Here is a 25887-nt window from a genome sequence, read left to right as displayed (position 1 = left end):
CCCAAAACACCGTATGAGCTATGGATAGGGAGAGTGCCTTCTCTAAACCACCTGAAAGTGTGGGGGAGCCCTGCTAAGGCCAAATTATTTAATCCAAATATCGCAAAGTTAGATACCAAAACAGTCAGCTGTCATTTTATTGGGTATCCTAAAAAGTCAAAAGGTTATCGTTTCTACTGTCCAGATAAATACACAAAGTTTGTGGAAACGAGACATGTTGTCTTCTTAGAGAACGAAATGATGAGGGGGGGGGGGCATGGTAGCTCGAAAAATTGATCTTAAGAAGAAGAGAGTGCATGCACCTAATGCGATGACTCAGGAGCCATTTTTGCGCTACCATGTGCACATGCACCGATAATCCCTGCGATTGTGGTGCAAGAGCCAGTTGTGACTCCACTCCATGACAACGATGAGTGAAAATTCAGAACCTATCCGTTAGGAGCCGAATGAACCATTTGTTGAGCATGAAAGGGAGCAAAAAGAGCCACCTCCAGAAGCTGAGCCAGAAGTTGAGGAACAGAATCCTCCAGAGAATGAGGTCCCTAGAAGGTCTACAAGAGCTTAAAAAAATCAGCCATTTCGACTGATTACAAAGTTTACAACATATAAAAAAATTATATGGAAGGTGATCCCACTTTATATGAAGAAGCCATGAGAAGCCCAGATTCATCAAAACGGGTGGAGATCATGAAAGATGAAATGAGATCGATGAGTGCCAACAATGTTTGGGACTTAGAAAATATTCCTAAATGAGCCAAAACAGTGGGCTGCAAGTGGGTCTATAAAATAAAATATGACTCCAATGGGAATGTAGAAAATTGCAAAGCACGACTTGTGGAAAAATGATGTACACAAAGAGAGGGGATAGATTACAATGAGACATTTTCTCCAGTCTCATGTAAGGATTCCTTCAGAATCATAATGGCACTGGTTGCACATTTTGTTTTAGAGCTGCATCAAATGGATGTAAAGACGTCATTTCTAAACGGGGATTTAAAAGAAAATATCTACATGAAACAACCCAAGGGTTTTATCATGGAGGGCAAGGAAGACATGGGATGCCGCCTAAAGAAATCTATTTATGGATTAAAGAAAGCCTGGTATCTAGAGTTTAATTAGATAATTACGAGATTTGGATTTAAAGAATATTAAGGATAACTGCGTTTATGTAAAGTTTAAACGTGGTAAATATATTTTCCTAATCTTGTATGTGGATGATATTCTGCTTGCCAGCAGTGATGTTAGTCTACTGAAAGAGACAAAGAAGTTCTTGTCCTCAAATTTTGATATGAAAGATCTTGGTGAATCATCATATATATGTTTTAGGCATAGAAATTCATCGAGATAGGAAATGGAGTACTAGGACTATTGCAAAAGGTTTATTTAGAAAATATTCTAACTAAGTATAATATGCATAAGAGCAATGCCACACCTACCCCTATAGTCAAGGGTAAAAGTTTTAGGAAATTTCAAAGTCCCCAGAATCTATACGAGCTCGATCAAATGAAAGCAGTTCCATATGATTCGGCCATTGGAAGCCTACAGTATGCACAAGTGTGCACACGCCCTGACTTAGCCTTTATCACCGGAGTACTCGGTAGATATCAACAAAATTCAGGTATAGAACACTGAAAAATAGAAAAGAAGGCATTGCATTATGTGAAAGGCATAAATAACTACGTGCTAACACACAGAAGATCTGATTCCCTATAAATAAGAGGGTATTCAGATGCAGATTTTGCGGGAGATAAAGATGATAGGAAATCCACATCTGGATATGTGTTCACTCTCGTAGGGGGAGCTATTTCGTGGAGAAGCTCCAAACAGACAATAGTTGCATCATACACGATGTATGCAGAATTTATAGCATGTTATGAAGCCTCAGGGCAGGCATTATGGTTAAAAAAAATTATACCCGACTTGAAAGTGGTAGATTGTATTGACAAACCACTAAAGATGTACTACGACAATCAGCCCGCAGTATTTTATGCTCAGAACAACAAGTCGAGTACTGCTACGAAACCGATTAAGGTATTATGTTGTAAAACACAAGGTCCGGAATCAAACTATAAGTCTCGAGCATATAAGGACAAAATATATGCTTGCGGATCCTCTAACGAAAGGCTTACCACCCAAGGTGTTCAAGGAACACGTAGCCAGCATGGGTTTAAGGGAAAGTCTTACTTATCCTAGATCATAAGAGGTCCAAAAGTAAAAGAATTTGTTTCAAAACAGAGAAGTGTATTGTGGCTGTCTGATTCTATCGGCAATAGAGCTGTGACAATGAAACATGCCCTCTGGACTGATCCAAAATAAAATGAAAGTATAAAGTTAAAATTAAAGTTGAGATCAAAGGGGGGAGTGCTAGGTTGATCTCCACCACGTACGAGCCCATCGGATCGACGTGCCCTTTGACTGCGCCCTGATCGGGGGCGCCCAACCATTCACTGGTTGGTGGGCCCCTGTCGCTTGTGCTATATAGAGTGGTGGGGGCTGGTGGCACTCGGTACAAGGTTGCCCGGAGCTGCCACACGCCCCACCAAGAGGACCCACCGATTAGGGTTAGCACAGTGCCGACGAGAAGCTCCACCGCCACCACTCCCTCACCCATCACCGCCGTCACCATGTCAACGTCGAGGGGTTCATCCTCCTCGAGGGAGAAGGTAAATGCTCACTATATCTCTCTTTCCCGACTAAGATCTACCCTAGACGATCTAGGGGTTTTAACACTTATTCCTAGATTGACTAGTGTTGTGACTTCTGACAGCTTATAGCTTGCAAGGTGAGTTCAGTCTGGTCGTGTATACCGATACACCGGATAGAGAATGAGGCACCCCAAATCAGTAGATATGTCGACCTCTAACCAAGAATGGGATCACTAAGTTTCTGAATATGGACATTGTTGACAACAACGGGGTATTTATATAGACTGAAGTTTGGCTAGATAGGTTCAATTGGTCCATTAATTAGCATTCTCTATCCTCTATCTGTTGGCACTGAAGTACTTGGCATGTACATCCTTTATCTTTGCTCAAATCACGGGAAATACAAAGGAGCCCTCGGGTGCCACACACTCCTATACTTGAAAAAATAAAAAATATGTTAAAAAAGTTTTTAAAAAAATCAATTTTTTTATCAAAGATGATCAGGTATTGTACTTGAAACAAAATATTTTCCTAGGAAATTACTTTTATTATATCCTGGGTAAAAAAAATAAACTCGAAACGCCACATGGCCAGGTACTATTCACTTTATATTTTTCATAATTTTGTCTTTTTTGCCCTGGAGTCCATGGAAATCATTTCGTGTCCCAACATTTTTCTACCACTTCAAACTTGATCATCCTTGGTTTCAAGGAAAATTCAATTTTTTTTTTAAAAAAAATCAAATTACTATAATTTTTTTGGTCTATGGGGGTGCGTTGCACCCGAGAGCCACAAGCCCGCTTTACTCAGATCACATGCTATTATGTACTGTGGGACAAATGCAATTCTCAGGTAAACTACGATGCTGAATACACTGTTCTTATATTTCATTAATAAATATAGCAAGATATATATTTGTTTGTTCCGTGCCATCAACATTGCGGTGGCATTGTCAAATCCATGCCTCCTCGCACACTTTCGAGACATTGTCCAAGTACATAGTTTCAATGTCCAATATCCAATTTTTAGCCTCCCTTTTCACTAAAATCCTCTTGGTTTCTCCCACTGGTAGTAGAAAGCATAATCCAGTTTAGTGCAAGTTTCTACTTTTTCTAAGTATATTAGAGCATCTCCAGTCGGGTCCTCCAAACGGCATCTGAAAAAAAACGTCGGATCGAGCGTTTGGGGAACGCCACAAGATACTGCCGCTTTTGGAGGATGTCCATTTCCAACCGCGTCGCCAAACGAGGACCCAAAATATTTAGATCTGTTCCATCTCTTCCTTAGATCGGTTCCACCTCCTCCGGCCGGCCTCGCCAGTGTCAGGAGGGGGAACCCGATCTATGCATACAGATTTTTAAATAAATTAGTATTGTATAGATTATGTTAGGGTTTTTGTATATGTCTTCTTCTTGGTCTCAGCCTCAATAGAGATGATACCGTCTACGCTAATTGATCTTTGGCTCTTCGTTCGATTACAATATATCCTTCTTGACGTCAACGCTGATGTTGGAAGATTACAATTCTCTAGGTATGAGTTTTCAGATCTTGCTTCGCCGGATCGGTTTTGGATGTTTTTTTTTCATGGTTGCCCCTAGGAGGATTGTCCTTGCAGTGTTTGTCTCGGCTACTATGTCCTCGACAATGGTGATTTGTACTCTCGGCTCTCCGGTAATGTTGATCAAGCTATTTGGTTATTTTGCCCTGACATACTAATGTTGATATTGTTGCCAATGTTGATTGACTATTTCAATGGTAACTCGTGTGCATGTAGCCATGGCATTGAGACTCAAATTAAAATTATCAGAATACCTTCGTTGGTATCTATAGGTTTATCGTGTTTGTATCTATGTTCGGATGATTTCTAGCGAAGTACAAGATTGTGTCATGTAAGAAGGATAGGTTTGAAAACCTTAAAGATTTGCTCGTTTCTTTTAGATTTTATTCGTTGAAATCAGCCTGTGTATCTCGACCATGTACTAATTATTATTATAAATATATATATGGTATTGATTGAAAAAAAAAAGCAGTATGGAATTGATCGTGGAAGCCTGTTTGCATTGCCTGATCATATGGTCTTTGCCTCTCAATTAGGTTTGGACTACCGACTAGTCGGTCTTGTGACTAGGATGTCTGCGCCACCTGACATCCTCGCTCGCAATTCGCAAACCGCCACGTATGGATTTGATTGGCAGCTTGTACAAGCAGATGATTATGCATTAGCGGCAAAGGATTAACCACATGTTGATATTTTGATGTCTCATAAAGGTAGAATATTTTTCAGAGGCAACGTTACCATCGACAGTGAGGTATGTGTGGTGATTTTGTCAATCTGAAGATCGGCCGGATATGTGTCTTGAACCCAGTCTCTCAAAACGGCTCGTAGGATAGAGTATGCATGTGTATGTTTATTGGGGCAAGTATATGTACATATATTTTTATAATCATCTACGTATCTATACTACGTTTCACAAGAAGAAATGCTATGTCCGCCCCTAATCGTCGTTGTCGGCGTGCCGCACATCAACACCTCCGCCCCGTCCAATACCGCCAGGATACAACTTACACCCTACCAATTTGATTCTGATCTAACTTCTCTTTGTTAAATTAATTGGACATCCTTAGTAATATATTGTCAAATGAAAAGAAGTACTAGTAGCATATTGTTATCTCACGTCAAATTAAGTCAATCTCGATTCTTTCCTAGTGCTAGATTGGGATCAAGTCACTTGTTATTCCACCGTTTCCGCCGCCTCTGTTTCTATCACGGGAGGTGGGAGGATAGACGGGGCGGCTAATTTTTTGGGGAAAATATGATGTTATTTTACTTTAGAATTGCTACCTTGATATACTATACTTTACCGGCGATCATAATCACCTCCCCCTCACCCCATGTTCAAATCCTGGCTTTGCCCCTGACGAGGGTGATAGCTAAGCAAATCAGTGGAAAAGTAAATCAGATTTGTGGCAGGTGCAGTTGATATCGTCGCTTGCAACTTGACACAGGCAACCGATCTCGTCGGTGACCAGTGATGGATGCAACTCTTTCATGGAGGCCAGGATGAAGGTGATTGCGACTTTCATGGAGGAGTTGAGAGTGCAACGATGCACGAGACAACATGTGAGAGAAAAGTGCGAGCAGAGCGGGGAGATGTTGCGAGGGACTAAAATACCGAACACCACATTGCATGATGAAGTCCTTTGTCGACGAGTGAAACACAATCTACTCGATTTTTGTACAAACAAATGGATGTCAGCTAGCTAGGGGTGTGCAAAATCCCAAACCGTACAAACCGTGAAACCGGTTGAAGTGGAGCTTTTTTTTTGCAAAATATAATTTTTTTTTGTGAAATATGGTACAGAAGTAGACGTTCATAATTATGTACATACACTTACCCCTATAAACGCACCCGTACGCCTTGCTATCAACGAAAACGTCGCCTCCAACCGAAGAATATTTCGTCTTTATGAGACACCAAATTCTCATTCTTAGAATTTAAACTCTTGTGGACTAGGTGTCACTGTCCTCTTAACCATTCAATCTTATTCTCCTTCACAAAACTAGTAATTGTGCACGTGCGATGCACGTGTTGAACACAATTTTTTCATAAATAAGCTAAATATTGTTTAACGTTAAAATTAATAATGCCATAACTTAATTTGTGGTATTATTATTACTAGTGGAATGCCCGTGCTTCGCCACGGCTCACTATCTTATTTCTAGTGTCACTTGTTATATGTATAAACAATTCACACAGTGAATTATGTGAAGTAAATTAATAAATATTTTAAATATTATGTAGATTTTTCTTTGTACATAAATATTTCTTATATGAATGTACATTATAGTCTGTCTTAAGTGACACTCGTCAAACCAAAAAGAAACTTTCTTAAGTGACACTATATGAATGTAAATTTTTTTGAAACTAGGCTTTAAATGAATTAGTGCTAGGAGGAATTAGACACTAAATGATATAGTAGAAGCGGGATCTCGGCGTGAGAATTCCAGAAATTCGTTCCTGACAGGATTCGAACTCTGGTCGTTGGGGTGCGCCACTGCGACCACAACCACTGGGCTATGCCCACGTCCTCATATGAATGAATGTAAATTACAGACTGTATTACAATATTATACTTCCGAATCAGTTCACAACAAATAGTTCTGGATATAGACCATTACAAAACGTGTAGGGTCATATGTATTGTGGAAGGAACTCCTTGGGGCATGTGCAATAGTTGATAAGGTTGTCATATCTTAACCCTGTCACGTAATCTAGATATAACAATAAAATATGATGTATAATCGGTTATTTTTTAGTCTTATTTAGTAACGAGACATCCTAAATCTGTGGTGAGAGAGATTATGCTAAGAGATCATCTCTTAGCTAAGAGAAGACAAAGTCTTTTTTCATCTTTCTCTTTCCTCCACATCAGCGTTTATCCTACGTAGCACTGCTAAGATATCACCATTGTACATGCCCTTACAATAGAAACAAATACACATCACAAAAGATACAAATATATATGGAGTTATTCTTTCCTAAAAGTATACATCCCAAAACTATGACTAACTCGCCACACAAATAAAAAAAGTAAAGAATTAAAAAACAGAAAATAAAGTTAAATGTGTGTTCACAGTATGCATAATCTCTCCAAACTACTGACTACATCCCTTTCTCTTCATCACCTAGTGGTCACGCTTATAATTTTGGCAAGCCAAATAGCTGAATTAGGTTCATCTTAAGTATATCCATATGGATCAGAAGAGCATGCTAAATCAAAGAATCATACAACAATATTGATCTTTCTCTTGCTATGGTACGTGACTCATAAGAACCTAATTACAATAAATAAATAAAATAGGTCTTTCACAAAAATCTACATAAATAAAACTTCCAACAACACAATTGCATATCGTCTCCCACTCATCTCCTCGTATCCAACAGTATAATTCATAACACACCACATCCCTACAGATTCTCGAAAGAAAAAAACAGAGCTTGATAGACGAGCTGCCGCGCAGCGAGCATCCTCTCTTCGACAGCTGGGTGACGACCTTCCAGTCATCTATAAAATGGAAGGACAAGCTATTGGTTGTCTTCAGCGGCACGGCGAGCTCACCCCTGCCAGAACCAGCACGAATGACATCCCCCTCTCCAGTGGATACAGAACTCAGAAAAGGCCTGCTGCCAGGCAACAGTTGATGAGCTGCACCATAATAAAACTAAACCGGTAATGAAAAAATTAACAGAAATTACTACTAATGTCATGTAAATAATAGTCAAATGCTTCAAGATACCAGTCTTTGACTACTTTCGAGTATTTAATTGCCAAGCCGCCTGGTCCTTACGAACACGCATAGGGGCTTAGCACTGCAACTTCTCTATCCATGACAGTAACCTCTCGCTTCATCTTTCTAGTCTCCACATAAATTTCAGAGGCTGGGCAGTGCTCCCATTTCGAAAAAAAACATCCACTTTCTTTGCTAGCATGACAAAAGGTATAATGCCTAGCTACATGCCCCACACAAATTGAGTAAGATTAAGAAATAGTTGCATACCTCAATGGTTTCATCTTTGTACGACTTTGACCTTTCTCGTGCCATGCTTTCCTCAGAGAAACAACATCATTCTGCAACACTCATTTGGACTGTTGTTGGCAGTTTCCTTTCTAGCTATCCTTAGGGGTACAGAAATCGTAAATTAGCGGCAACAATGTTTGTATCTGAACTTCACACACTATCTATCTAAACTGAACTTCCATTACACGTAGAGGCCACACACTGAACTCGTTAATTTTCTGGGGTCGGTGTACCAATGAGACTCGTGGGCGTCAATGGATGAGTGTGCGTGAGTCACGATAGTTGTTATCTCCGCTTTTTTTTTCTCTCCTACTGTTCCTGCATTCTCGCGACGCGGGGAACACTTATCAACAGAATTCTGATTTTTTTGTTAGTTAAGATCAGGACGTGGGAGGGCATTTTTATTTTTAAATAAAAATGTGACACCGAACATTCACCAGTTTGCTCTTAATAGTAAAGATTAGAAAAATTATGACACAAAAACATTGATTTCCACAGATGAGAAAATCTAGGGCGAACTAACCAATGTCTACATGGTACCCACTTGTGGTAAATTAGGGACATATGCAACAATCGAAGAAACACTATGATCTGCACCACCGATGTACAAATGAATGGTTTGGTATAACTATTTCCACCTAAATATATGTGTGCGCTATAAGGCTCAGAAGCAGGATATACAAAAAAAATGGCAGCACAACTTCCATAAACGACAGTGAAGCAAACAATAGAGCACATTTTGCCATTAAGAGAAATCTGATCAAGACATCGCATAGGTGCTTAGTTTGGCGAGGACAAAGGCATGAACAGATAGGTGTTAAACCAGAGAAGCATAATAGCAGACGCCAGATACATGTATGAATCGTTAGAAAAAATAACTAAAACAGTCCACAAATAGAGAGGATTCTTCTTTGTTGACTTCTCCTAATCGACCACTGATTTAGCTCTTCGATTAGCTGCATACGTCTTTATAATCTTCTGAGTGTAAATTACTACATATACTATCACGATGGTCATTGGTCAATACATTTTGTTCTGCAAGCATCGATTCAGCTCAAACTTAGGAATCATATGCTTCCCCAAACCATGATCGCTCCTGGAATTTCATCGAAAAATATCAAACCTATTAGTAGGCAATCAAAATATCAATCTAGATGCCATAAAACCAGGTGGAGCTAGCAAAGAGAAGAAGATAAATAAAATGATGTGCAGACATTCAAAATATCGACAGGACTGCTCTCTGCAACAGGAAGCACAATTTCATATGCAGTTAATGACATATGATTCCTCTTCCTTTGCCATTCATTAGATTTCTTAAAAAGTTGTCATAAAATATTAGTACAAATACATAACCAAAATTGCTAAAGAATGTTTTGGTCAAATTTGTGCAGCTAGCCACTTCATTCCTCTTCATCCACAGTCATTTCCCTCATCTTTTCAGATCATCAAGAGCACCACTGCACACGATGTAAATAGCAATATCTTTGTCTACACACTTACATGAGGGAGCTACTAAACAATTAAGAAAAGCTAGTTCCTGAAATTTATTATTAGAAACCAGTGTTTACATAAAAAGGGTGTCGGCCAAAGAGATACACTGTGAATTTCACACTAAATAAGTATATACATATTACATGCTATATGCTGCAAGATCCAAAAGCAAAATGCTTGCCATTTGGACTCACCACATCAAAACCTCGTCTTAGGGAGAAGGCCGGTCGTGCAACTGATTATTATTCAGTGAAATCAACAAACGCCAAGCAAATAGTACATTCACTCAATTAGGAAAACTATCTCGTGACTCTTGGGAAATTTACAAATATACTTGACGCAACTGTTGGGGTGAAAGCATCAACGATACACCAACTAATGTAGCAATATCACCTTGAATATATAAGTGCAAGAACTTTAAATTTATTTGATGTATCACTACTGAATTTAGAACGCACGGGGTCATGCAACACTAATTAAAACTAGATGATACCCCGCGCGTTGCTACGAGATATTAGTGTGACAATCAGATTAGATGAGAGATGCACACTACTTATGGAATGAGAAAAAAAGGATAAAAGAAGATAGAATTTATTCCATCTAGCGATTACCACATATTCAATCTTGGAAATCGTTTGGGCGGAAGCTTTCTTGTTCATTGTTTAATAATTTGATCGAAACACAGATAGAAAATGCAGGATCGATCAGACAAGAAAGAGAAGATAATGTAAAGAACTGGTAGAATTAGTAAAACTTTCCATCATTATCACTGCTCCACATAATTTTTACCTCGAATGTACCTTAGAACAGCATAAGAAAAGGTCATCACTTACACCAACTTACATTAAGTAAACATTACATATAAATTCATGTTCATATATCTCTGGTTGCTCATATCAGATCTGAAGATCACCAAAACGAAGCAATATATGCTGACTTTATGTTTGTACAGAGGTGGCGAAGTCCAAAACAGATGGTGGTTAGTCATTAGGAATTTCTATTTGTACAAAAAAGGATGTAAAATATGCAACCTCCAACTCTATCTTGCCTCTATGCAAGGATCTTTGAGCCATTTTTTAGACGATTACAGCGAGTCCAACAACCTACTTCGGTACCGCCATACATGGAGGTCTTGTCACCAATGAAAAAAGAAGGCAAGACGACCTGATATGCTAATTGTGAATAGTTCTAAGAGAAAATGCTAATAGAAAAATAATTAGGAGCAAAATGGGTGACATGCTGTTTGCCTTACCATTGACAATAGCTTTTTTCATAGACTTGTTCTAATCAGCGAAGACAACAATCAGGTTCTGGAGAGTACAGTTTGTACACAAAATCCTACTGAATTGCAACCTTCATTCAGTATAGATAACAATTCAAGATATTAGAAATGTGTCAATATGTGTACAATACAATGATCAGTCACAAAAAGCTTTACGAACAAATTAAAATAAAGGGAAATTGTTAGATCAAACATTATTAGAATCCTGCCCATACATGTAGAACATAAGGATCAATCAAAAAACTATATGGAGGAATTAACCTCGGGACAAATTAGTGGAAAGAAATAAGCTCAAAAGAACTTCATCTGCTTGATGCAGCTACTTAGATAATGTTCCCTGGACCTGAACTTTGAGAAATACTCCTGCTTAGAAGCAAATCGACAGCAAGAGCAACAAATTTATAGAGAAATATTGAGCTAGAGGAATTCAAAAAAATTACATATTAAATATTTACAATATCCAGACTATTAATTGTACATCCATGCACAAAAGAAACTTTTATAAATGAAAGATTATTACTGTTGACTTGAAGCGCTTCATCTCAAATTGAGGTATCTATGAAATGGCAACCAAGACAATAACATACCTCACCGATGTATGTGATCCTGCAAAAAGAAAGTTATTCCAAAGAGAACATTAAACGTGAGAGCAAGAGGCTACCTTAGTACCTTACTAAAACCAAGCAAGTTAACTGGCTTCAGGCTCTAATACAATGTGAGTAGCAAAGACAATCGTACCTGGAAATGTTCAGGTTGCTTGTGAGACAAATATCAGGCTAAAACGAGCAACATAGCTGCACTTAAAATCCATAGATTGAGCAACGAACAACAGAAATTGGTAGGGAATAATTGGATTTAAGAGAACAACCTGCAGGCTTCTTTTGTTTCAACCAATAAGAGGTCAATGGATTATGGATGCATCTGAGTACGTGGAGGAGACTGCAAGGAAGAAGCTTGGTGGTCCTCGTAGCGGCAACCAAAGAGAATGGCACCTGCTAGGGGAGGGGCATCAGCAGAAGCACACGTCAGTAGGGGATCGACAGATGCTCCAGGTCATAGCGAAGTGAAGGATCATGGTGAAAGCAGCCGTCTCAAGGGGAGAATGAGATCCGGTGGAGAAAATGAAGGGGGGAAGAAGATGAGGAGGAGTTAAATAGTGGAAGAGATAAAAGAGAAGACTCCCAGTTAATTCTGAAATTTAATGTGCGACAATTATTTGCTTTCAAATGGGTTTGGGTGGAGAAGGCGCGAAGGGGAGGAGACAATGCGGAAGTAAATAGTGGAGGAGATAAAAGAGAAGATGACCTGCTGCATGGACTCTGACATATAAGTATGTGGGACGATTATTTGCTTTCAAAATAAAAAATAAAAACTGAATGCAATATAATTTGTTGAGGTGGCAGACTTGCTGAGGTGGACGATTTGAATGTCAAGGATGAGGTGGATAGGTTGCATGTGAAGATTATTTGCTTTCAAATGGGTTTGGGTGGAGAAGGCGAAGGGGAGGAGACAATGCAGAAGTAAATAGTGGAGGAGATAAAAGAGAAGACGACCCGCTGCATGGACTCTGACATATAAGTATGTGGGACGATTATTTGCTTTCAAAATAAAAATAAAAACTGAATGCAATATAATTTGTTGAGGTGGCAGACTTGCTGAGGTGGACGATTTGTCAAGGATGAGGTGGATAGGTTGCATGTGAAGAGAAATGTGATCACCTATTAAGAATAGAAAGATATGTTTGGTCTGCAGCATAAACCAAGAGGAATACTCAACTTAATTAGACATGCAACTTGGAGTTTGAAAGAAAGCGTTCTTTTTTGGAAGAATATAAAGCATTCTTCTGCAAAGCCAATTAAACAATCTCCGAGCAGAAAAAACTGGACACGAAGCAAAAGAGCACATTGTGTTGATAATACACCTTAAAACGATAGTTTGCTGGATCCAGAAGTTTACATCATGAACCCACTTGAACAACAGAAGCACAAATTTATGTACTCCCTTCGATCCATATTATTTGATGCTAAAATAGATATATCTACAACTAAAATGTGTCTAGATACATCTATATTAACATCAATTAATATGAATCGGAGGGAGTATATGAAGCAATGAGATTAAAAAGCATCGCACAACACTATTGGTCATACAATAAAAGGAAAGTAAAATAAAGTTATTGCAGCCTTTTCAATAATTGTACTACTACCAATTCCTTCCGGAAACAGTTTCTTTTTCTTTTTGAGGAATCACATATGAGTTTATATCTCGCTTTCTTCCGTGACTCAATTCCTACACATAAAATAAGTTGTAGTAAAACCGATTTGGTAGACATCATGTCATGATCATTGGTTCCGTGGTCGCAAATGTTTCATTGAAAAACGATTTAATAAAACCACGCCATGGAGGAGCATGAACCGATTTGGTAAGAAAACATCGTGTCATGATCATACCTTCAAATTTCTGTGTCGAATCCGCGTGCATGGATGCGGGGCCCTATTGTCAAGGATCCCGCCGCCTTGGAGGAGAAATATGCCGTCGACCTCGGTGCAGGGGACGGACGGGTGTTGTGGATCTGTCGCCGGACGACATTTTCATGGTGGCAACGCCCTCGTGACAGACATGGTGGCCACGTCCTGGAAGGTGACATCGTCTTGGAAGATGGCGTCGACTTGGAGGCAGGGTGGCAGCATTGGGCACGGGCGGTGGCGTTGGATGTAGGGTGGAGGCCCCGTTTAACATGGCATTGTGGAGGAAATGCGGCAGCATTTGAGGCAGGTCGGCGACGTTGGTGACGGGCGGCCGAGTTGCGGATAGGCTGCAACGATGTTGGGGACGGGGATGGGTGGCTGAGTCGGCGGTGGCGCTAGGTTCATCTTGTGAGGCTATGAGATTTGGAAAAAGAAGGGGTTTGATTAGCGATTGGATTGTCGAAATGACGGGTGGTCTTTGAAGTGTTGGATTATAATTTCATGGCTAGGATTATATGAAAACGCCGTCCTTTGCTCTTTTTCTGTTGGTATAGATATAGATGAATCTCAAGTTGTATGTCAGTGTAGTTGTCAGCGCACATAAGTGGAAACGTAAATCAGATTTGTGGCAGGTGCCGGCTGACATCATCGCTTGCCACTTCACACAGACAACCATGTCGTCGGTGACCAGGGATGGAGGCCAAGATGAAGGCGGTTGCGACTTTCATGGAGGAGGAGCCGAGGGTGGTGTGGAGTCGATGATGCATGAGACAACATGAGAGAGAATAGTGCGGGGAGAGGATCGAAGGAGATGTTTCGAGGGACTAAAATACAAAACACCACATTGCATGACAAAGTCCTTTGTCGACAAGTGAAACACGTAACCCGCTCGATTTTTCAAGATAGTAGAGAAGGCATAGGTATATTGTTACAGCTAAGACAAACGAACCGGATGTTAGCTAGCTAGTAGGGATGTGCAAAATCCCACACCGTGCAACCGTGAAAACCGACATTAGTGGAGCTAGTCTTTTTTTTTGTGTGAGAAACACAACTTTTGTTTGCGAAACATGGTACATAAGCGAACGTTTGCGTCTCGCTATCGATAAAAACGTCGCCTGCCACTCAAAATTATTTTCAGCTTTATAAGATACCAAGTCTCAATCTTAGGGTTGAACTATGGTACTAACTAAGATACCACTGCCCTCTTAACACCATTCAAGTTTATTCTCCTACACAGAATCAATCTCTACACCAGGGTTGCCAAGAGCGGATAGGTGCGGGACATGTCCACCTCACGAAACCGTCAGTTGTGGCAATCTTGGCTCCCACGAAACGCCCCAACGTGGCGACTGGCGACCCAAATCCAAGCACGCAACCACGACCTAGGCAGACCGGATCCTCTGCGGCAGACGGACACACGCAGCAACCCACCACTGGCACGCCGCCACGCGTCCCTCACGAGCCCACCAATCCCAGCACCGCCACGCGTCCCCGCCACCTTCCCTTTATATCGCTCTCACGAACGCCTCTCCAGCCTTCTCTCTCTTCTCTCTCCCCTCCCGTCCTCCCGTCTGACGCGCCGGGCCCACCTGCCAGCCTCCGACTCCCTCGCCGCCGCCGCTCGCCGGACGGCAGGACCCGGCCGCGCGCCAGGGTCCCCGCAGACTCCCCGCATCGCCCTCCGTCGCCGCCGCCGCCGATCCGGGCCGGCTGGTCCCCCGGGCCGATCGCGTCCTCGTCCGTCCGTCCGTCCGTCTCTAGGGTTTCCCCCGCCTTCGGCCCCCTCCGAGGCCGCCCTAGAGATCTCGATCTACCCCGCCAGCACCCCGCCCCGTCGATCGGCGACGCCCGATTCGGCACGCCGGGGAGGAGGGGGGCCATGGCCTCCAGCCTGCTCACCACGGACAAGAGGTTCGACACAACGCCTATACCCCCTCCCTCCCCCTCGCCTGCGCTCGCTCGCGCGATGCGGGTTCCTCCCCCTCGTCGTTTTCAATTCCGTTCGTGATTCTCGACCGGATGCGTAGTAGAGCCCGTGCATTGCCCCGTGCGCTGATTACGGTGACGCCTGGCCCTGATTCTTTGTTTCGAAAAAAAAACCACCACTTTTTTTTCTTGTTTTTGCCATCGATGGCGTATTTAGCTTTGGTCTCGTTCGATCGCTAGTTTCCGGATCGGAAGTATGAGCCAAGCCGCCTGTATCTCTCTAGCCTATCGGGGTGTGCTTGGTTCAATTCTGTCTTGTTCCACGGGTAGCAGGATATCCAGTTGCGTGGTAATAGTATTTCTGCGATGCTTGCAAAATTAACCTATGCTGTTTGTTTGATCAACCAAGTGAATAATACTATGTGTTTATTTGCGGTTTCTGAATGAGGAGCTTCAGGCATCAAAAGCGTTAGTGCCCTGTTTCTAGTGTAGCACACAGCAACTGCATCCTGTTGGGTTGTTTTAATTATAGCTCAACTGCATCTTCCACCCACTGCGTAGTATTTATCTGTTTCTCAAGGTTACAATGTCAGTTACCTGGTATGTAATAAAAAAGAGTTGCCTTTTTTGTCCAAGGGCAGGCTGCTCTGCTCGGGTCTGTGTTGTTTCACTCACTGGACCCTAGTTAATCATATTCAGTAGTATGTAATACCTGTTATCAAAACGGTGTTTTATCAAGATGCAAGCTCCGTTTGGTATCATGTTCGATACTAGTGTCGGAGGTGTTTCAAAGTCCAGCCTTTTTGTTTTCACTTTTCTCTCTGTGAGCCCTTTTTGCATTGCCCACTGGTATTTCAACAAACACTGTCAAGTTAATAATTGTTACATAGCTATGGCATTGCTTTTTTTAAACAGTATCTATAGCATTGCTAAACAACAACATTCTGTGTCATAAATAACGTATATAGACATTTGTCGTGTATATCCCCGACGACGCTTTTGATGATGCATCGTGTGTCTACTTTATTGTTCTCTACCGCTTTGTGCAGATGGGCTGCTCCTACAAGGAAATCTGGCATGACTGTTCTTGGGAAAATCCCAAAGCCCATTAATTTGCCAAGTCAAAGGTAACACTTCTCTTACTATATTTATATGAAGACAAACTTTACTATGTCTGTAAATTGATTTATTCTTTGTCATGAAGGTTGGAAAATCAAGGTCTTGACCCCAACGTGGAAATTGTTCCAAAGTGAGCCCCTACTCTCATGCACAATTTTTTTGTTCAGTGTTCTATTTATGCATGATGCTACTCATTCAGAGTTCTCAATATTTTCAATAATTGCGACGTGACCAAGGTTTATGATTTGGATTTTAGGGGTACCCACACATGGGGCAGCAAACCGGGACCCACGACACCAAATGCATGGAATTCATCTTCACTTCTATCTCCCAAGAAGGACGGAAGTATTGGTGCTCCGAGCCAATTCAATGGTCGTCCCTCTTCTGGGGGAGGTTCAAGACCCTCGACAGCTGGAAGTGAATCCCTTGACTCTCCCAATGCTTGGGGTCCTAATTCTCGACCGTCTTCATCATCTGGCACATTACCGTCACAACATTTACCAGTGGTCACAAATCGTCCTCGAAGTGCAGAGACAAGACCAGGAAGCTCACAACTTTCTCGGTTTGCAGATAATCCTTCAGAGCATATGAATGTATCAATAAGGACCTTCGAGAAACCGGTAATGCACCACACCAGATTTTAGATGGCTTTGTGGTTCATCAATTGGAGCCTACTTATTAATATGATTGGTCTTAACTATGTAGGGATCTTCACATGGGCATGGGTTTACTCTAAGTACCGGTGATTTCCCAACACTTGGTGCTGAGAAAACCTCTGACTCTAACAGTCAACGAGGTAATGTGCAAATAAAATTTACTTTATGATTTTTGTTATATGGGCACGAATTCTAACTTAACATTTGGAATTCTTAACTGCAAATGCGGATCCATGTTATAACTGTTAAACCTATTTTGGCAAACCTCAGTTCTTTGTTCAGACTGCTCTGATGCTACAAATTCGAATGATACATGATCAGTTCTTGTACAAGATGATTCATCTGACAGTTCAGCCTTTTATTCTAGGCCACAGTTCAAAAGGGCGCCCAACTTCTAGCTCTGGTAAAGATGGAGCCCAAAATGATCAGGGGAAGAGCCCAACTGCTGGTATTACTAATTCCACATCGTTTTGTAGTTGCTATTTGCCTCTACTCCCTTTGCTATTTCCTTACCATGTAATGGGATGCTGTTTCTGTGTGTTAGGACCTGGCGAGGTAATTCGATCACCTAATAATCAACCTGCGGATATCTTGAAGACAGATCAGCATGCACATGATGGAGGTGCTCCCTTTCCTGCCACTGCTCCACCAAACGAAGCTCAGCAGCCACAGCCATACCCTCCTAACTATGGTATGCCCCCTCCGCAGTTTGATTCATGGCGTGCGCCTCCTGGTCACCCCCCTGAGGGAATGTGGCATAGAGGACCAGGTGGCCCATACAGACAAGTAGGACCCCCGAGCAGTTTCCCTGTTGAACCATTCACTTACTATGGTCAGTTCCCACCCAACTCAGAAGCTGCTGCAAGGCAGGGCACAGGACATGGTGGATATCACTCTAAAAATGGAGATGCATATCATTCTATGCGCCCTAATTCTTATGTTATGAATCAACCTGTTATTCCAGTCAGACCAGTTTACCAGGGCCCAATGCCTTACGATGGATATTATGGCCCTCCACGAGCAAATTTCAATAATGCCAATGTAAGAGATGTGCCATTCATTGGAGGCTCTCATCTACCAGGAATATTGAATCAATTCCCAAATCACAACGACAAGTTCCAGCCTGGAAATTCTCAGAGCAGACCAGTAAAACATGAAGCAGTTTCCAAGGAGCTCATGGAATCTGATAGAGTACATTTGGTTCCTCGAGGACAGACTAGGATTTTGCATGATAATCCTGATAGAGTAGGTCCCGGTGAAGTTGAAAGGAAGATTCAACCTGTACCACCACTTCTTCCACATCCAGATGGAAATCGGAATGATGTGAACTTGAGGGCGGATACAAGGAGTACCTCTAGTGAAAGGAACATGGTGCTTATGAAGTCAGTGCATGACCAGAGAGAGAGAGGCCCAGATCGTTTAAGTCATTCATCTGTTTCGGAAAATGCACATTCCCATCCCAGGGGAACTGATGATGTTGCCCTCCGTAAAAAGATCAAGGATGATAATCTTCCGCTTGATCAGCAACCTATCATAAAGAAGAATGCAGCTTTGATAGAGAAAATAGGGAGTTTGAACAACAAAGCTAGAAATCTTGATGCACACAATGTTGTAGATCCATTTCCAAGTAATAAGGACATTAAAGAGAAGCAGCTAAAAAGTGCTGATTCAAAAGCAGATCAGGTGGTAAAAGGTGTTTCATCTACTCCTGTCATCACTGGTTTTGCTTCTGCATCTAGCCAGGCAGCGTGTGTTTCTCCTATTTCTCCTGTGGTACAGAAATTGTCGACAGAGCCCAGTGATGGTGCGGTTGTTGGGCCGCTACACTCGCATGTTGCTGAAGCAAGCAAAGCTGGAAAGCTGGTTGGATCAACTCATGATCGCACACGTAGGAGGGGTGATTCTTCAAGAAACAGCCACCATGGTCCTGCTAAAGACATGCCAACCAACAACTCTGCAGTACATGGGCGGGGAGAAAATTCTACAACTGAATCTTCATCAGTAGTTCAATTGAGGAATATTCAGCATGACCAGCCTCCTGAGCATGCTTCACAGCTGCCACCTGTGACAATCACTGATGATATGCCAGCTTCACCCGATTATGAATTTCAGGTATGTGTTTGCAGATTTCTTCTGATAATACTTTATGTTTCATGTAGTAAACATAGTGCCACTTGCATTGCAATACTTCGGTTATGTATTTTGGGATATACTAATACTAACAAAGGGAACCAACTATGCATGCTAGGAAAGTATTTTCTGCTAGAACTTTATGCATATAGATGGTCATTACTTGAAAAGTTTGACTGCAATTGTCCCACGGCAAACCTATGCTTAAGAGGGGTTCAAATCTGTGAGCTCTTGCAGCAATTTCTCTTCACATATCCGTTAATTGACACCAGTTGGGCCGTGCAGCCCATGTGGAACTTGTGCTTTTGTGAAAACTTGCAAGGTTGCAATTTGCAACGCACTAGTGGTTGTCAACCAAACATGTCATTAATATCCTGAATGAATCATTTACACATTTATCAAGTGCATTTCCCAGAGGCTGTAATTGGTCATGCTGGCATTGTTAGTGTATATGATAGATTGTCCTATTATGTATATTTGTATCATGGGTATTGTTTGGACTCCATTTCACTTCACAATTTTTTCTGTAAAATAGTTGTTAGGTCAGGGTTAGTGCTGTTTGTTACCACATAACATGCTGGTCTGTATTTTCAATATTGTTCTGAACCCATGTTTAATCCAAAGTTTCAAACCTTGCAAGTGTAAATATTGCAACAACACAAAGTTTTGTACCATATACTGTTGCTGTTGTGCCTGTCACATGATTTTCTATTGTAGGTTCCCACCCTTTTATGCCCTAAAGTTCTTTAGTCCGACATTAGGTTGCGTCATATGTTGTCTGCTCACTAGTCTTATGCTGTTAGATAGGCACATCATGTTTACCTTAATTATACCAGAACAGATCAAGCAGCTTTACTGTATCTAGTTACTTTTCTTAATCACCTGTCTAATTCTTCTATTATAAGGCAGTACATCTGCTGCTTGATTCCCAGGTATACAAAAGCATGTTGGTCACTAACTAGTTTTTTTTGTTGCATTTTCTATTCAGCGTGTAAAAATGAAGGAGTTGGCTGTGCAACGTGCCAAACAGCTGCAAGCTGAGGAAGAAGAACGGACAAAGCGACAAAAGGCAAAAGCTCTTGCAAAATTGGAGGAACTGAACAAGCGTTCATCAGTACATCAGAAGAACTCCAGTGATCCACAACCAGAAAATGCAGATGTGCAGAATAAGCAAAACGCTGGACTTGATGGGACTGCTGAACCTGCGGTTTCAACTACTGAATCGCGTAATGTTACTGCAATGGGTAATGTTAGTATTCTTCAGCCACCAATTGATCCCAAGGATACTGCGGTTCCTGCACAGACCATGTCTACTCTACCACATACTGCAGGTATAGCGAAAGATCTTGCTGTTCGTAACACATCATCCTCAGGCAGGACCGCACAGAGCAGCATGGTGGAGCATGTAGCTCATAAAAGTGTGTCGCAGTCACATGATGCTGGTGTTCCCAAGTCTAAGCAGGGCTACAGAAAAAGGCACGCTGTTCCAGAGGATAAAACTGCTGGTGAGAAGTCTAGTTTGGTAGTAAGCACTGAAAATCTGAAGAAAACTGCTGAAGCTTCCTTGGACACATCAACTGCTGTTGTTAGATCATATGATGATCCCCCAGCCCACAACAAGAAGAGTGCCAGGAACTCGAGAAATAAGAAAAAACTAGATGATGCTCCAGCTACTTCTAAAAATCTACCCGAGGTGCTTAATCAGCAGAATATACCGAGCTTATCCAGTGAGCCAAAACCAAAAACAGCTGGTGTTATTATCAGTAGTTCTATACTTCCTACTGCAAATACTGTGCTCACTGTGGGAAGTATAACTGTGGGTGGTATTTCATTTGGATCTTTCAACCAGGAGCGCCTGAAATCACCAGAGGAAGTTCAAAATACTACAAACAGCCGCCCAAGACCTCAGCAAGCAAAAGGATCAAGAAAAACTAATCATGCTGTCCGACCTGTTGAGAAGCCACATGGGAATGAGGGTGTTGTGTGGGCACCAGTTAAGCCATCAGGGTGGAATGAAGTATCTGAGGAAGCCGAGGTGGCTGTAGCAGCGCGGCCTAAACCAATTGGTAAGTGTGTGAACGACGGGGACAATGTTACAAGAACCAAGAGAGCTGAAATGGAAAGGTATGTGCCAAAGCCACTGTCCAAAGAGCTTCAACAGCAGAATACAGAACAAAATTTACCTTCAGACAAATCCTCTGTGGAGAACAAGAGTAATGATAAATCGGATGCTGCAACTGAGCACAAGAAATGGGAGGACAAGAAAACTAGTAGAGGGCATGGGAATGGGAAGTCTCATCCTTCTTGGCGCAAGAGGAATACAGATGAATCAGCTTTGGTGGTACCAGATCCTTCTGAGCGACTAGACAGCTGTCAAGAATCACACCAAGTTCAGAGGCCTTCTGACAAGCATCAGCAGCTTGAACATGACAAGCAAGCAGATCATACTGCTGGGAACAGTTTGGCTCCAACTCAAATAGTTGAGTTACCTGTCAGTGCCCCTAAGGAACACACTGCAGCTAACAGGCAAAGGAGGCAGCATGTCAAGGCCCCCAAAAACGAGGCAAGTAACCATTCAAATGAGAACAGAGATAGGCAAGGCAGGAAAGATGTGAATCACATGTCAACACGGGGAATCGATTTGAACTCTTCTGAACATAGGAATTTGTCGAAATCTGAGGTGAAGAGCAGCGCAGCAGTTACACACGCCAGAGCACACTGGAAACCAAAATCCTCACAGTCCCAGAACAACTCACAGGGTAATAATAATGTGGAAGGTCAAGTGGATAGCACTACCCTGCAAGACAGCAGCAATCAAAATCTTGCTGGGAACAGTTCCAGAAATGGTGAGAAGGATGAACAAAATCAAGGTAATGGCAACGCGGTGCATGTAGATGATAACCAGAAGAGCGAGAGCCAGGAAAATGCAGAACAGCAGCAGCTTAATCATGCAGCCCGTCGCCAGGGACATCACAACGGGAGGTATCAGAGGGGAAGGGGTTATGATGCTGGGCAGCCAAGCCACAACGTGAATGCAGAAAGGCGGAGGGGTGGCACTCATCTGGAATACCAGCCAGTCGGTTCCCACAGTAAACCTGCAGACTTCCAGCAGAACCCAAGTGTCGATGAACAGAACACGGGACATCCAGCCCCTGGGCCGGTGTACAGGGAGCGCGGCCACAGCAAGAGCCACCGCCCTGGTGGTCACTTTGTCAAGCGGAACCCTCCATCAGCCCCAGCTCCTAATTCTTACCAAGATGAATGATCTTCATGTAACCCCACGTTCTTTGAGCTCGAGGAACTCGCTCTGAATGAAATATGTCTGCACTCAAGTCTACTACCTGCACAGGGAGCATCTGTGATCTGATTCCCTCGTGCCCAACATGTTGAGAGGCTTACAGGTCGAATGTGATTGGCAAGATGGTCGGTTGGAGGTCAGTAGTAGGTTGTTTTTGGTTACCAGGGCCGTTGGGCCATCACGTGTGATTGTTAATTGTTGCGAAGAACATCCCTTGCTTCGGTGAGATGTGATGCTGGAATTTGTACTAACGGAGTTGATTACGTACTTGGATTAAACGCTAGTAGTAGTATGTGCTAATGGCAACGGAAGTATTTTGCTTTTGTTGTTTGTGGTGTCTTACTGAAGATGAAAGTTAGTGTCATGTTGTATTTGCGGTGACAGCGATCTTAGGTTTGCCAGGAATAATTCACTTTTTTTGTGGGTTACATGCTCGGTATCCTATGGGTATGAAGCCCTTGTACAATATATATTACTAGTACTTATTTTTAATCAAATCTGAGCTCCTGATTTTATGGAGCGAACCCTGATGATCTTGATGATCACGCAGTTGACAATTCCCTGCATCAGTAAAAAATAGTGTCTTGTGCAGGGCGCGCTCAATCTTTTAATTGATAGAGTGGGCAGTCCTTGCTTGTTTATATGTGACGAACTGTTCCGACGCAACATCCCATCTGACCTCGCATGATCATCGACTCACCGTAGAAGATGGTGACAAGTTAACAACCCAGAGTTTAGCCGGCTCACTTTTCCCGTCCCCTTTCTCTGGGAATTAGCGGGGATAATCCGCTCCAAATTTTAAATCCACACTTATCCCCAATGCATGTTTGGTGCTAGCGAGTTTAATCCCCACTTATCCCCACTTTTTTTCAAATTTTAGTGTATTTTTTTCAATCCCCAATACTCTATCCCTACCTAGTGGATTGAAGATGAGGTTTTGTGAGGATTGGGTGACAGCAATGATTCACCAAATATTCTAGAGTATTATCCCCACTAATCCCCACTGAAACACTAGTACCAAACAAGGGGCTCCTCTCCTCCATTGGCCTCGCCAGCTAGAGTGGGTAGGGAAGGGGCGGCCGTCCTCCTTGTATAGATAAAAGCATCTCTAACAGAGCTTGTAAACATGCGAACTGTAAAAACCGAGTTTAGGCCACTAAACTCGTTTTACGGGTCAAAAAAGTGGCGGCGCAGATTAGAGCCCCTAAAATAAAACTGTAAAAGAGAATATTCCTTTAATATGACACAGGTTTTTTTCCTGGCCCAATTTTTCTTCTTCCTCTGTCACGCTCGCCCCGCGCCGCCCCTCCCGGCCTCGCCCCGCCCCCGTCCCGCCCGGCGCCGCCCCGTCTAGCCCGGCGGCCGCCCGGCCTCGCCCGCCGCCCGGCGTCGTCCCGCCACGAGACGCCCGCGCCGCCCCGCGCCTCCCCGACGACGTCCAGCCACGAGCCGCCGCACGCCGCCCCGACCTCGCCCCGCCCCGTCCTGCGCCGCGCCGCCCCGCGCCGGCCCGACCTTGCCTCGCTCCGCCACAAGCTGCCCCAGCCCCGCGCCGCCCAACGAGCTCGACTCCACCCCGCCATGTTACAGACGCCTCCAGGGCCGCCCCGCTCGCGCCCGGCGAATTCGTAGCCAGCCGGCTACCCACTCTCCCTTCCCCGAGCTCACAACGCATGGCTCCGCCGAAATTTGGTTGACATTCGGCCGGATTTTGTCGAATTTGGTCCTATTCCGGTAGTCCTCCGGCGGAAGTGCACTGTTTCGAGCTGAAGTTTCAGCCCGCCAAAACACCATTAGGAGTATAGTTCAGCGTTCAGTTCAACCTTCCGACCCCTACAAATAGGGGCCATAGTTTGGTTTTCAGTCTCGGCCTGTAAATTTTTTTAGGTTTCGTCCCGTTTACAGTAACAGATCTGCGCCGATTTTCGAACCAAACCCGTAAACTGGCGGTTATTTTTCAGTTTTGCCCAGTTTACGGGCTCTGCTAGAGATGCTCTAAGTCTAGTGGTAGAGCATCTCCGCTCGATCCCTCCCATTTCACATCCGGCTTTTGGAGGGCTATTTAATCTTTAGGAGGCTAAAAATTGATGCCACCGTTCAGTCGTTGCACCAACCATGTGGGATAGAGAATAAAATATCATTTGCATGTACGCCGCATGCGCGCCGGTGCCGCATCAACCTCTATGGGTTGGGTTTTGATTGGGACCGCCGGCTAAAATTTGTTATTGGGGATGCTATAGGGGACCGACTGTGCGTCTTTTTTTTTCGCCGACGTCTCCCATTTTAGCTTTTCTAGCTTTTGGAGAGGACGAGTGGAGATGCTCGTAGGTGTAATTCTAGGTGCTTTTCCATATCGAGTGTATAATCATTCACGTTCTAAATGTCGATAAACCTTAAGTGTGTGACCATATGGGTTCAGATATATGTAGACATGTCTAGAATGTCCTTCCGCTACAATGATTGATGTTGAGCGCTTGATAACCGCAACGATCCCTACATATAACATGAAGTTCTTTTGTCGTGGAACCTTTCGTATTACTATTCTATACACGTCGCATTGATTTATGATACTTTACAAAGCCCGAGGTGAAACATTTAGGTTATCCTCGTTACCCGGCATGTTCTCTTTGCTCATCACACATGATCGATGTTCTTGTGATGTCATATTATCCGGAATAACGAAGATCATCTTTGTAATCTCCCGGTTACGAAGTCACGTTTGACGATCCTATCACATCCATATCATATGATAGCTCATAACATTGTCGTGGTCTAACGATCTTAGAAACGGTAATACATTATCTTTGATGAACTACCGATAACTTGTATTGACAATGTGTTTCACTATATTCAAATTAGGGTCTTTCCAATATCATTGTCCCACAGTGTTACTTACATGCATATCTAGCCATGGAAAGCCCAACCCGGCCCAAAAATGCCGGGTTAGGCCCAACAATGCCTGACCACCGGGATGGGCCTAGGCCTTGAAATTTAGCTCAAAGAGCATCTCGGGCCGGGCTAGGGATTCAGTTTTGGACTGAAATTTTGCTCGGCCTAGCCCGACCTCCACTTCTCTATCTACATCTCTGCCCCCACTTTACCAGATTCATCCCAACAGACTGAGCCCAGTGTGGATGGTGCCCTAATTCCGCAAACCCCCACCTGTCGATTGTCACGCTCCCTAATTATCCCAAGTTCCCTTCCCCACCCCTCTCTCTTCTGGCAGCGTATGCCCGATCTCCTCCTTCTTAGAGCATCTCTAACAGAGCCCGTAAAATACGCCGGAATCGT

The 25887-nt window shown here is 42.9% G+C and overlaps 1 protein-coding gene across 1 annotated transcript; it reads left to right on the top strand.

Annotated features, from left to right (window-relative positions):
* Nucleotides 1-15261: 15261 nt before the first annotated feature.
* LOC124652115 (protein MODIFIER OF SNC1 1) lies at nucleotides 15262-23153 on the top strand. Its single transcript, XM_047191139.1, has 8 exons — nucleotides 15262-15378; nucleotides 16443-16520; nucleotides 16598-16642; nucleotides 16769-17132; nucleotides 17218-17308; nucleotides 17536-17616; nucleotides 17713-19280; nucleotides 20287-23153. Exons 1-8 carry the CDS (start codon nucleotides 15347-15349, stop codon nucleotides 22561-22563), a joined length of 4536 nt encoding a protein of 1511 aa, XP_047047095.1. The 5' UTR covers nucleotides 15262-15346; the 3' UTR covers nucleotides 22564-23153.
* Nucleotides 23154-25887: the final 2734 nt, after the last annotated feature.

This window comes from Lolium rigidum, chromosome 5, assembly GCF_022539505.1.
Source record: "Lolium rigidum isolate FL_2022 chromosome 5, APGP_CSIRO_Lrig_0.1, whole genome shotgun sequence".
NCBI lineage: Eukaryota > Viridiplantae > Streptophyta > Magnoliopsida > Poales > Poaceae > Lolium > Lolium rigidum.
This window is presented reverse-complemented; position numbering and strand designations above follow the sequence as displayed.

What these genes read in the sequence shown, in the direction of transcription:
- LOC124652115 (XM_047191139.1), top strand. Translation starts at nt 15,347, where the DNA reads ATGGCCTCCAGCCTGCTCACCACGGACAAGAG. An exon ending in AACGTGGAAATTGTTCCAAA is followed by an intron (nt 16,643 to 16,768) that starts GTGAGCCCCTAC and finishes TTTGGATTTTAG; the next exon opens with GGGTACCCACACATGGGGCA. An exon ending in GGGGAAGAGCCCAACTGCTG is followed by an intron (nt 17,617 to 17,712) that starts GTATTACTAATT and finishes TCTGTGTGTTAG; the next exon opens with GACCTGGCGAGGTAATTCGA.